The sequence below is a fragment of the Battus philenor genome, unplaced genomic scaffold (genome assembly GCF_028537555.1).
Source record: "Battus philenor isolate CCGP_79_NKW_IND1 unplaced genomic scaffold, ilBatPhil1.0.hap1 SCAF_2, whole genome shotgun sequence".
NCBI classification, from domain to species: Eukaryota; Metazoa; Arthropoda; class Insecta; order Lepidoptera; family Papilionidae; genus Battus; species Battus philenor.
In genome coordinates this window covers 16,381,566-16,394,790 of record NW_027181682.1, presented here as the reverse complement: position 1 = coordinate 16,394,790, position 13,225 = coordinate 16,381,566, and the positions used below count along the sequence as shown (strand labels likewise).

General features: G+C 34.5%; 1 protein-coding gene across 3 annotated transcripts in view; it reads left to right on the top strand.

Annotated features, from left to right (window-relative positions):
• The first annotated feature begins 1,841 nt into the window (after positions 1-1,841).
• LOC137922108 (protein abrupt-like) overlaps positions 1,842-13,225 on the top strand; it is a 36,617-nt gene continuing 25,233 nt past the window's right edge. Inside the window, exons 1-3 of one of the 3 annotated variants that reach the window (XM_068764984.1) lie at positions 1,842-1,955; positions 2,633-2,863; positions 9,933-10,078. In XM_068764984.1, coding sequence (XP_068621085.1) covers positions 2,848-2,863; positions 9,933-10,078 — 162 coding nt within the window. In that variant the 5' untranslated portion in view covers positions 1,842-1,955; positions 2,633-2,847. Of the gene's footprint in view, positions 1,956-2,585; positions 2,864-9,890; positions 10,079-13,225 lie in introns of those variants that run through there. The other 2 variants (XM_068764980.1, XM_068764981.1) reach the window with 2 other exon arrangements.

Here is a 13,225-nt window from a genome sequence, read left to right as displayed (position 1 = left end):
TTTTTTTTGGATATAACCTAAACCATTTAGTCCACAGATATTACACAAGTAAACTCAGAGATGTATTTAAAAGATTCGTAGATTTAAACCTTTTAATTCATATTGTTAATAAATACATTTATTTTTAAATTTATTTTATTTAAAAGTCACCGCATCCATTTTAAAAAGCACTGACAATCATAGCCAATAGCAAATTTTTTTTTAGATAATCTGTGACTCCTTATAATTGTTTTTTTATACAAAAATGGCAAATGTCATTTTTTGAAGCAAAACTATTCATATCCCCAATTGATAGTTTATTACGTAGTTATTATATGTTTTTAGTTATTTGATTAAAAAATAATATTTGCAATATAGTGCAAGATTAGTATATACGATATACGTATGTAAATTAAAATTCCACAAACAGATATTTAAAAAATATTATTAAAAATGTATGTTATTGTTTTAAACAATACTATTCTGATGTTAATGCGTGGAATTAAATGTTGATGTTCACGGAAGCTAATCACTGTCGCGCGCTCTTTATAAAACTATATTTGTAAAGAGCAACTGTTGAGTTTCTCGCCGGCGTTCATCAGAACTGCCTTCCGAGCTGGTAGCTTCCTGTAGGAACAACAATGTCGACATTTTATGTTGATTGACGATTTGAAAGTGCTTGTAACAGTTTATTCGAATAAAGAATATTTTGATTTTATTATATATACATAATACATAATGGAATGAGTCCTTACTGTTGGTTTAAAGAAAGTATAATAAGTTTGACCTTTGCAAGTTATTAATCATTGACTTAATTGTGACTTAGCTAACGGTGTTACAACTAAGCATTTAACTTATTGTTAGATCCTCTCGTGATTTTGTCACCGGTAGCCTAAGATTAACTTAGCTGGTTTACTTTGAGACACTAAGATTAGGTGTTAGTGGTAGTTCAGCGGAACAAGAGTGAGAGTTGCGATTGTAGATCGTCTGTTCGATTTCCAGGATACAATCTTATACAATTTACACTCGCATTAATTATATAGGATAACCACTGCACACAAACAGGTTTTCAGAACATATGCAGCACCATACCATAATCGCCAACCCAAGCGTGACGATTATGACATATCACATATTTTCGTATCTTTAGGAGGTCTATACTTTGAACTGGACATCAATGAGCGAAAATGACAGCTAAGATTCCGTTTATAGAGAATATTTGTAAATAGATAATGGAAGTGAATTATATATGATCTCGGTATTAATAAACTAAAAAAGGTTCATAAAAACTGATCGCAAGTTTTTTAAGTGTTTTATGTGGTTTAAATATTTTTAATAAATGAATGCTTATCATTTTAGCCGATATACGCCAACTGCAAGGCAAAAACCTCCTTCAAAGATATATAAGTTTGAGTCGTTTTTATTTAAATCGATTTAATAAATATTTTTTTATTGGACTCTCACTCTTGTTCGAATGGCATTTGTAGATACAGAGGATTCACGAAGGCATGGCGGCTGTCTTAGACCTCTTTTGAGGTAGTGAACTCTATGAAGGATCCTCAGGACAGGCCGCTATGTTCTGTTATAGTTGATAAATAAATGTGTAAACAAAAGTGCGTGGAGTGGATGCACCCCGCCGGCGGCGCGCGTCGCGTGCGGCAAGTTTGTCGCGGAAGGCGCGAGATAAATGGCAACCCAGCGCGCGTTTTCATGCAAGTGTCCGGCGGGGCGGGCGGTGGGCGTGCAGCCTGCACCGCCCCGCACCAGCCCCTGCAGGCGCCCTGCCTCCCCCGCTGCGCCCCCCGCCCCGCTGTTTATTCTCGTCCGAGTGGCGGGGCGACAGTCGCCCGCGTGACGCGCAACTGAACGCACGCGCGTCGTCAACCCAAACCGCAGACTGCGTAAGGTGCATTCATTATCGAGCGGGCGGAATAAAAAAAAAACCAGCACACACGCGGCCAACAACAAACGACAGGGTTAGTTTGCGGACGCGCGTGGATTTTCTCGTGCAGGGTGAAAAGCGGTGTCGCGGAAAATGCATTTCCCGGGTGCATGGCGCAGGCGGCGCGGCTGAGGGGAGGGTGCAACCCGTGATGGACATCGTATTGATTTCTATCTGCCCGCGCCTCCCTTATTGTGCGATGCAGGGCGCGCCATCGATCGTTGCACCGGCCCTGAATTAACACCCCGGTCGCCTGAACAGACTCCCAGTGCGTGTGGCGTGCAGTGGACCTTACTGGGCCGCCTCCGACCCGACGCGGATTCTATACGTAACGACAATTAGTTCACGAAACGTATCAACTATATATAATTATTTATTAATCGATTCGAAATCGAACAATTAATTTAATATCTATTAAACGCGACGCGTATTGGTGTTACATATTATTTTTAATTTGTTTTCTGTGTTACGCATCGGAGTGTACAAGTTTTATTTAACGTGAAATAAATATTACATCATATTTTTTTTATTAAATCAGACGTGAAAAATTATTAAGTAAATGAAAAAAAATTATTGTGAAATTAAAAATATTTGAATTCGTATACCGTTGGATGACCGTTATAAAACAGTGTTTACATTGCATCGCTTTTCACCCTGCACTCAAAACCAAAAGGACGTTAAAACAAAAATTAACAGTGAACGTATTTTCAGGGTAACAAAACAAGTATACGCTTTATGAGATATAAGAGATTGAAACCAAGAGGTGAGCATCCAAGAAGGGGTGCGTTAGAAGGTGCGATTTACGTTCAGTAGTGTGAGCACAGTTCACAGTGGCCGCTGAGATCGAGTTGGAATGCGCGGGAGTGGATTCGTGTAGTTCGCGAGCACGCCCAGATACAGCCGTGCCGCCCTCAGAACTACCGGCCATGGCGACCGAGACCGGTGAGTGCTATAGTATCTATATCAATATTTCTAAGCCTTTCCTGAATCCAACAGGAAGGGGAACCCCCTAATATACTTATCCACCCGATGATTCTGTCTGATTGTATATAAGAGAAAATTCTTAAACGGGGTAAATGTATGGTTTCTCACCGTATAGGCCTCGCAAAGATATCTATGGGGGGGATATGCCATAATCGCCACACTTAGCTGCGGGCTAGCGATGGCAGTGTTATATTATGGTACACAGAAGACGCTGATTTTTGTGAAACTTATTTGTGAGCTCCTATATATAAGATTGTATCAATTAGACCCGCGAATTTGGATCGCAAGTCTCAAACCCCTACCTGTGGGCTACCACTGCCCGATTTATAGTTTATTTATCAGTAACTATGTTGAAGTTTTTACATCTATTACCAAACATCCTGTATAAAATGATCACTTTGATCTACTTATTAGATAATTTTATTATTTCTATTGGAATGCGACAGATCAATTACTTCTTGTAGTACAGTCTATACCTGTAATCCGAATTTTGGAAACGCCTTTTCGTACTATGTTATTCCGGAAACTTGATTTTTGGATAAGGTATACCTTAACATTAATTGATATCGAATGTACTACCCATTAGCCCCCTTAAAACATACATATATAACACCCGTTATCATATAAGACAAGCAAATTTTCTCTACATTTAAATATATCGTGAAAAACTTAATATAAAAATGGTGAATTCTGGGAAATAGAATCAGATATGTTTCGAACTGTTTTATTGATAAATTAGATTTTAGCTTCAAAAAATTAGAAATTCTTATTAGAATTACTGTGTGTAAAACATTTATATTTCCTATTGGTAAAATTATTTTTAGTTAAATTTATATTTTTATTAAAAAAATTACATGTAAATCTAAAGAGGTTATTTATTATCTGTGATTTATTAATATCTATAGCTTTATGCTTTCGTTTCTGTCATTAAAAAAAAACAAGTAGGATGGAAAGATAGAATGTAAAGATTCCAGAAACTTCCATGAGATATTTTTACGCGTTACAAACGCAATTGTTTACTAACAAATTCTATATGACGAGCGTAAGCCTCCACCCGTCACTCGTACGGTACATGAGTTCGTTGATATTCCACCCACACCCCCTGTGTCCTGCCGCCTCCCGACGGGGATCATCCCGCAGGATCGGGGGGCGAGTGCGGTACTTGTTTAATGACGTTGCTTTCGTTTACTCACGATCGCGGGGGAATGTTTGGTGATTTTGTTTTCCTTTCGACTGGACGTATAATGGAGAAAATCTTCCCACACCACGTTTCCAATACGACTTAAATTAAAGTTTATAATAATTGATATTTAAATGTTCGTTTACATTTATGTTATAGTAGTAAAAGCTTTAAACTGGTCATTTGTCAGGATTTTTTTTAAACTTACACACGTTTCCAATAATCCTATAAAAAGATATCATTCTTAAATATGTTACATTAATTTTTATGCCTATTTAACATTAATTCAACTAAAGATTTGACTGCACATTATTATTTTTCGAATTTAGATTGCGACAAGCAATAACTTCAGTTCAGTTCAGTCTACAGAGACGGATAATAAACAATAATTATTTTTCTTAATATATTATCAATACATTATTATTTCTAATATCATAGGTGAATAATGTATACTGTACAATATTTCACGATTTATGTGCTATACATTTACCCTTTCAAAGCTTTTACATTTATAACCGATCACCCTGTATATATTACGAAGATCACGTTGATTGATCAATCAGGCAACAATCTATGCGTCGTAATCTGAAAGGCAATAAATAAAACTATAAATGTTTAAAATAAATAGCCCCACTAAACGTTTACATTAAAAAAAAATACGCTATGCAAATATTATTTTATTTGCTTAGAATAAACATTTTTCGATAACATCCTGCGCATATTAATGGCTCGCAGGTACGCCCATTTTCGTCGACGCCACAAACCAATCTTGTAACGTTTCGACGGCCTCCATTCTTAATTACGTTTGCGTTTTGTTTTTCCTCTTGCGCATTTGTTCTCTAATTATATTTTATCGCGGCCGTTATAGCGTATCTTCTAAATAGCACGCTTTTAAAAACTATCGATTCCACGACAAACAGTTATTCGTTTTTTGAATAAAGTTTTTTTTTTAAATAGTCTATCTATAAATGTTTGCATATTTTTATTTAAAACAATCTAAATGCGCAATAAAATAGATTATACTATATTAAATTGCAGCACTATAAATACATAGATTTTATCGAGCGCAAATTTCTGATCGCCGCTTTCATAAAGAATTTAAATCAAAATTCGATGCGTATCTTTTTGTCAATCTATGCGACGTCACCCCCGCGCGGTCGTTGGGGTGGGGCGGGGAGCGAGGGAGGATCGACACAGACGCGAAACCGCGTGCACACACTCTAAACACGTTAATGCCCTTTGTCTGCATTTCACTATACGTATATCTCCTGTCTGGAAATTTGTTTCACTTCGTTTCGGGGCCCTCTCTAATATTGGACTTTAATAAGTAAGCGGTAAAGTTCGTATTACTTCGTAAATTAATATAACGATCCGAGTAATTAGTGCAAGCTGTTGAAGACAGCAAATTTATTTCCGACTATTCTCAGTTTTAAAATTAAAACTTTAAACAGAACCCAACGTTAATTATTTCCTAATGTTTTCTTTAAATACTTAATATACTTTACAACTTGATTTTATAAATTTGTTTGCTACGTAATTTTCGTTAACTTTTAAAGTTAATTCCTTTAATTCAGGCAAATACTTACAGTTTATTATTTTAAGTGCTGTTAACATTTACAGTTTTACATTACGAACCCAAAATATTATACAAATAATTATAAGACACTACAATTAAAAGGTTGTTAATTTTTAATAACTTTCAAATTAATATTATTTAAAAATGACACTGCACCAACAGCCTTGATGAATGACAGCACGTCATATTCTGTTGAATGATCCCGCCATTTCGCGTCGTGTCGCTGGCGGGAACACTTTCGATTTCGACGCTCGGACATCCATCCGACCTGTGTTCGGAAACGCGAGCGGTTCGTTCCGGAATTTTCAGCAGACGTTTTTTTACAATTTTTTAATTACTCTAAGTAACTTTGATTTAATATTTCTTACTGTTAAATCGATTTTATAATATAAATGTATTGCGTAAGATAAACGTAAGCTACAATAGAAAGTTTTAATAAAGAATAATTAAAAAGATATAATTGTTAATGACAATTCCGGTTTTGACAATTATTCTTTTGCTAAAAATATCACTTTTGTGGACTTTGGTTAGTAGTTTAAAATGTCGTTTAACCGTTATTACATAAATAACGGTTTTTAAAATTCATTGATACATTTTAATTAAAATCTTGATTTTGTTTAAAAGCGGATATTAAATAAAATAAAACAGATACTGCCAAATTAACCTATAAAATATTGCAAATCAGACCGGAAAATATATTTTTTTAATTGCTTATGAATATATTTATTTCTCTTAATCATCTAATGTTATGTAAATGGTAAAAATAAAAAACCCATGTTTCAGAACGTGCGAATTCATAACATACGCATTATATAAAAATATCACAACGATAATTTTAGAAAAAAAAAAACTTTAAACAGAATAGTAAAAATATGTAATTAATGTGTTAGTTAATTATTAATCAATTTATAATTATTTTATCGTTACGGATAATTAGTGTGTATCTTACGTACACTGGTTTCTCTTTTGTTTATTTAATATTCAAATGATTTCCCTCGCTCTAGAACGTTCGATTGTTTTTGTCCGGGCTATTTTCGTTTATAAAAAAGTTGTAGCACGTTCATAAAAATGACAATTATTTTTCCTAATCACATATTTTTTAACTTTTAAATGTCACGTAACACATTCACAATATCGTTTATAAGATAATTCTTATTATTTTTGTGCTAAAATATTATAAATAACTTTAATAGTTGTAGGAAATGTGGTGAGTGCCATCTAGCGATAGTTAATGGCAATGTTTTTCAACAAATTACCGTTCTTTTTAGGTTATTTATAAATATTTATTAAATATTATTTATACATAACTAGCTATTATAATTATACAATCGGTCGTTTCTATGCTAAGTGTATAAAATAAACAATATTTATTTTTGGTAAATAGATTCTTATTGATATGATGTCACATCAAATTAAATTTTATTTTCAAACATTTTTGTGTGATTTTGAATAACTATTCTCCTTTTGCAAATTAAAATGCCAATGTGTAATTAAATAGTTTTTAAACTGTAAATCGTGACTTCCAAGTTAATAGTGGAAAAAGATTGCTGAAAATATAATATTTTAATTTGAATATTAATAATAGGAATAATTCAATAAGTGGAATTATTTCTCTACGGTGACAAGTTCAAGCTATATCTAGAGCAGGTATATTGAGCTGTTTTTAGGTGTACAAATCGCATCATAATAAAGTTTTATGCACAAAAAATACGTTCCATTTTTTTTAAACCAGTTGAAGTTTTGTTATATACTAACAATTATTTTTAGGTTATTTTAGTTTGATCAATGAACACATTCTCACTTTTCTTTAAAATAAATATGCATGATGATTGGATATAGATATAAAAGATTTAATATGGTTAACACTTATTTCCTGATATTTAATGTACAGAGATATCACTTTAAACCGAGTGATTAAAAAAATATATAAATGTTATACAACTTTTTGCTTTCAAAAGGCTATATAATCATACCTTCCAACTTATTACTTTTTAAATCTATTACCAATGATTCTATATACTGGAAACACGTGAACCGTCAATTCACCCACGGATTCCTGACCGGTGTTTATGTTAAAATATGCGCAGAGCAGTTTCGTTGCGAATACCAGCTTGCAGAGACGAGACAAAGGTGACAAAAGCGAGGTACCCTTTCTGGTGCTTTGCGGCCAAGACATTCCATGAAGCGTCTACCTTAGCGATCCAAGAGCTCGTCCAATCCGATAATAATGTAATACGTAACGGTCCAAGCAGAATTTCCTAAAGTAGTCTTAGAGATTTGAAACGAAACGTCAAATTGAATTTAGCGCCATCTATACACTTAAATACGCAGAATCGTTTTGAAATCTCCCTAATATATTATGACGTATTATAAATTATTCCTTACCGAACTAGGTCTATTTAAAATTGTTCAGTTAGTTTGTTATATTTACTCGCTATTATTATTAAATTGTCCGATTCCATATATGAAATTAAAAAATTAGACAAAAGTTTTATGATTTTGACACTGCGTTGCATTTTCTAATATACAGGATGATATAGATGTATATTATTTAAAAGGGTCGAATGTATGTATAGTTTATTCGTGTTTATTGCGTGCTCGGAATTTCGTTGCGAGATCGAATTAGAAACGAGGAGATCCGCTGAATAACCAAGGTCCACGATCTAGCTCGAAGAATTCCTCGTCAGAAGTGGCAGTTGATATGGCACACCGTTTGTACATCTGACGGTTTCTGGGGCCAAAAGGTTCTCAATTGGTGATCACCGACTTGGTGAAACAACATAGTTATGATGGCGGGATGTCTTTGGATGCAGACATGATAAATCTAAGTGGCCATATTTGAGGAAGGCTTGTGCCTTGCAGTAGGATTCTATTTCCTAAAGAAGAATGTAAATAAAAATAAACAATAAATGTATTAATTATTAATGTATAATATTAAAATTAATTATTGTTTATTATCTGTCCCTGCGGGCTTCGTACTGCCAGATGTTATTGACCTGTCTAATAAAAAAGTAAATAAATTAAAAAAAAAACTTTTATATCTATAATCAATTACCCTGCAATGCGGATTGGGTTAATATCTTTGGAGTTACATATTTCTGTTCTTTGACTTATAGAAATAAAATCTAGAAGAAACTGAAGAACGGTATGACGTTCCGTTGAACAATTCATATCTACTGAATCTCCACTGATGATATTTAATATATATCCTAGACCTTTTTGGCTTGATTAAAATCTATATTTTGTTTTTCAATGCTTATTTCAATAAATATTAACGTTTGAATTGATTATTCATAGCTAATACAGGACAATATCTGTTGCTATTTGACAATTATTTCAGTCGAACACGCCCACTGCTGGGCATAGACCTCTCATATAGATTTCCAATAAATTTCCAATTTTTGAGTCAGCCTCCAGCGGCTACCAGTTCTGCACGCTATGTACCTTGCCCACTACTTCAACTTGTTCGATTCGATCTAAAACAGAATCCCGAGCACAGTCCTTTCTCATGCAGCTTCTCGTGGTGACACGATTACTTAATTCATTTGGAGTAGTTGTGCTGGAAAGCTAAATGGAAGTGGTGAGGAACCATACAAACGGTAAAAGACAGTAGATGGCCACAAATTACTAAAAACAATTTGTGGTCACAAATTATTAGAAGCTATAGGTGGTCACAAATTACTGTTAAAAAGAATACAGTTTCATTCCTTTGTACAAGAAAAGATCCAGAGTTAGACTTGTTAAAAGATGGAGTAATGGTATCATGGAAGATGCGGAAAATTTCTGGTCAAAGCCAGAGATAGACAACTTTAGAATAGGTAAGAAAAGGACCAATATTTAAACACTCTGTGTTTGGCACTAATCGGTGTAACATAACTCCCGAAGATGCCCCGTGGAGGGGTGAAACACGTGTTGAGTAATTTGGCGGTGGCGGTTGTGTGATTCGCATTGTTTGGCGGGCGGTGCATTTCATTGCACGACTACCACTGCATATGCGGAAATGGCTAAATATTGGTCCTTTTCTTACTTAGGATGGACTTCCGCGAGGTAACTCCTGATTCCATTAAACTTTAGAATAAGATAGGGTAGTCTTATATATCCCCTTACTTTAACAACAAAACATTAACTTAAATTTAAGTAAATTAAAACTAACTTCCACTAAAAACATAAAATACGAATTGATTGTTTTCGTTTAGAAATGTAGTAACATTTGCCCTTTGTCCGCACAGCGAGTGTCGCGTATTACAGTGCAAGTGACCGTGTGTGCGCAGGCGGCGCCGCGGCGGAGCAGCAGTACTCGCTGCGCTGGAACGACTTCCACTCCGCCATGGTGTCCTCCTTCCGCCGCCTGCGCGACGAGGAGGACTTCGTCGACGTCACGCTGGCCTGCGCCGGCGCAACCTTCTCCGCGCACAAGGTAACTTCCACCAATTTATGTCGCCCTGGTACTACTCATCTAGTCAATATGCCCTTTCTGGCGGACTCTACCTAATAAACCACTACTAACACGTTTGCACCGGGGTGACCCCCCAGTGGGTCACACTTGACTGTTCTTTGGTGCGACGTGACCCACCCATGGATCACACCTGACTGTACCGAAGGACAGCATGACCCATTATTCAAAAGCTCCAAAGATCATTGCCAGGACTGACCAGTATTGTGCTGTCTACATCCAGCGACATCCTCGACTTATCGGTTCACCTGAGGGTGGGGGAGAGGGGTCCACGGGGTATCTACTCTGGGTTGCCACATCCTGAACCATTCGGCTCCAACAGCCATCGATTGCACGAGCGACGCTCCCCGCTCACTGTTCCATAGATACAGACTTATACAAAAATAGTTTACAGCCGGTGGAAAACCAACCAACTTCGTCGAATCTAGGTTGTTTCTTGTATCAGATTTCTAGATAGAAGCGTTACTGGTGCTTCTTCCTACATTTCTTCTCTCACCGCAATAGTTTTAAAAAATGGTAGTAATGTAAGCCATAATAGAAACAGACCACTCACAGAACAGGCTCTCGGCCGCCCATTCGGACGAATGCTAAATTGGTATAATCGAGGAGTAACAGCCTTAGTCAACGTGCCTTCTTAGAGGCATTTGAGCCTTATTACTCCATAGAGCGTTCTCTAGACGAACTAAAACCTCGGCTTGCCCATCCGGCCCATTCATTAAAAGATATTTTTGGATAAGCGTCTTCTGCACCCCTGGACCCTGGAATCTGTCAAAGACACTTGAGCAGCAGTGTAATTTGGATTAAAAAAATTAAGTTAAAACTTTCACTTGAATGGCGAATAGTACCAGGAAAACATAAATACACGGAAGCATCGACATTGATAAAAATGTTCTTCCCTAAAACAGTTATAAGCTTAAATGGTATATGGTTCCTCATATCTATGCTTTCCTAGTACTTTTTGAAGGAACTGGTTTGCGGTAAAAATATATTAAACACCAATTTTATTTATTTACTAAGTTTTATCGTTTTATATTAAAATAAGTGTTTAGTAATTAAAATACAATTATTTTTAATTACGCAATTCAAATACTTCAATTGTTAATTTTAATTTATTGTAACACCGAAGGCACTTTTCTCTTCGGAAGTATCCGAAATAACAGCCATTGTATTTTGACATTTCCATTGTGTTGCCACTCGAGTGATACGCTTGCTTTAACTTAATTATATACTTTTTGAGGCTTGCAATACTTTGTTCATTTTACACGAATAAATTATACTATAGATTATTCAGATTTCATATAACTTTTACAAAAAAAAGTTTTAATTTTTTAAATGCTTTTGGAATTTACTACATATATATATATGTGTACTATATGTGTACTCTATAAATAAATATGTGTACTCTTGTATAATCTGTAATATGGTATATGTACACACATATCCATTTCCAAACCAATTCTATCTCTTGATGACTAATCGCTTTTCTTTTTTTTTTTTTAAATCCATTCAATGGTTGTCCGAAAGAATTTGCTGTTTGCAATAAGATCACCTAGTGAGCTTCACATTTTGTTAATTAAAAAAAAAAATCTTAAGGAGGCAAAGATATTTTCCTACAGCCAATCGAGGTACATCATTAATTTTAATCTTTATCAAATTTTAACATCGTAAAACATAATAGTTAATTAACACCGAAAACTGGATATGGTGTTTATATCTTAGATATACGCATTAAAATTTGACATTATTTATTCTATAATCTCACACAACTCAAGTCTGATATATATAAAAAAATTAAAGTGAAACATTGAATAATTATAAAAGAGACTGTTACTTTATTACCTGTAATAAGAGATTTATCTAATCGAAGAATTGCGTTGACATTTTTAGAGATAGCGCTCAAATGAAATATGCGCCCTCAAAAATTTTAACTTTTTTTTTATAACGTTAATGACACAGTAAAACATGTATGAAAGTACTGGCCGGTTATCTATGAATGTATCGCGTCTTGTTTATGGTTAGCGGAGAAATATGACGTGCTCATTCGTTTAAATAAATACTTAATTGTATATGTTGTATATGTAACTAGTTTCTCACGATTAGAATGTACTTACGTAGTTCTTAATTGTCGCTGGCATAGAAAAGTATAATTTAAAAATGAAATGGAATTTTTTTATGCGTTCGAATTTTAAATATTTCTCCGTCATTATGATGCTAAAATTCCTACCCGATATAGTGGACAACATTCATAAATAAATTTTAAAAATTTGATTGAAATAAATGATTAATTAAAGTTCTTTGTTATATGAAATTGAAATCCGAATTCTGCTGACTTTGCGATGATTTCAAGTCTTCTAACTTCTTTGGTACATCTTATGCAGGTTTCGAAGTTAATTTGTTTATAATAATTATTTTCTTCTTTTTTCTATTATACATGAGTTGTTCATTCTCTTCTTATAATATTTTAAATGTCATACTCTTCTTTACAGGAACATCAAAATTTGTAATCATAATACTTCGTTATACTCATTTTAATTAGTGTTTTTCTAAATAATAAAAATAAAACTAAATAGAAAAACCGACTCAAAGAGCAATAACCTATTTTCAATTGAACCTGTACGACGTTTGTAAATAATTCTGTATTTTAAAATACTGCCATACATTTACGTGTAAATCAAAAACAATTGTCTACTGCTATATACTACATACTTTATTCTTTATATGATGGAAATTCCATTTTTAAATTTAAACCTGCAAATTGTTCGAATTTAAAATACAGTCAAATTAATATCTTTTATTTACATATTTCGTGCATCATCATCAATTTATAAGATGCCCACTGCTGGACATATCTCAAAGGCGGCATTAAGCCTCTTTTGTCAATTTTAACAAAGTCGTTTGTCCACATTATGGTTACCCTCTTCTCTGCTGGTCAATGGTCTCAAGTTCAGACCTTTAAGACCTCAATGGCTATCTATTTTGCGAACTATGCTACTCAGTGCCACTTCGACCGATCAGCTGGTTTATATCGGATACTTTCGTTCGTCTATCTCCTTTCGATTCGATTTCGAAGTGAAATCCCGATCATAACCACATGGCTTATTGTATTGGGAA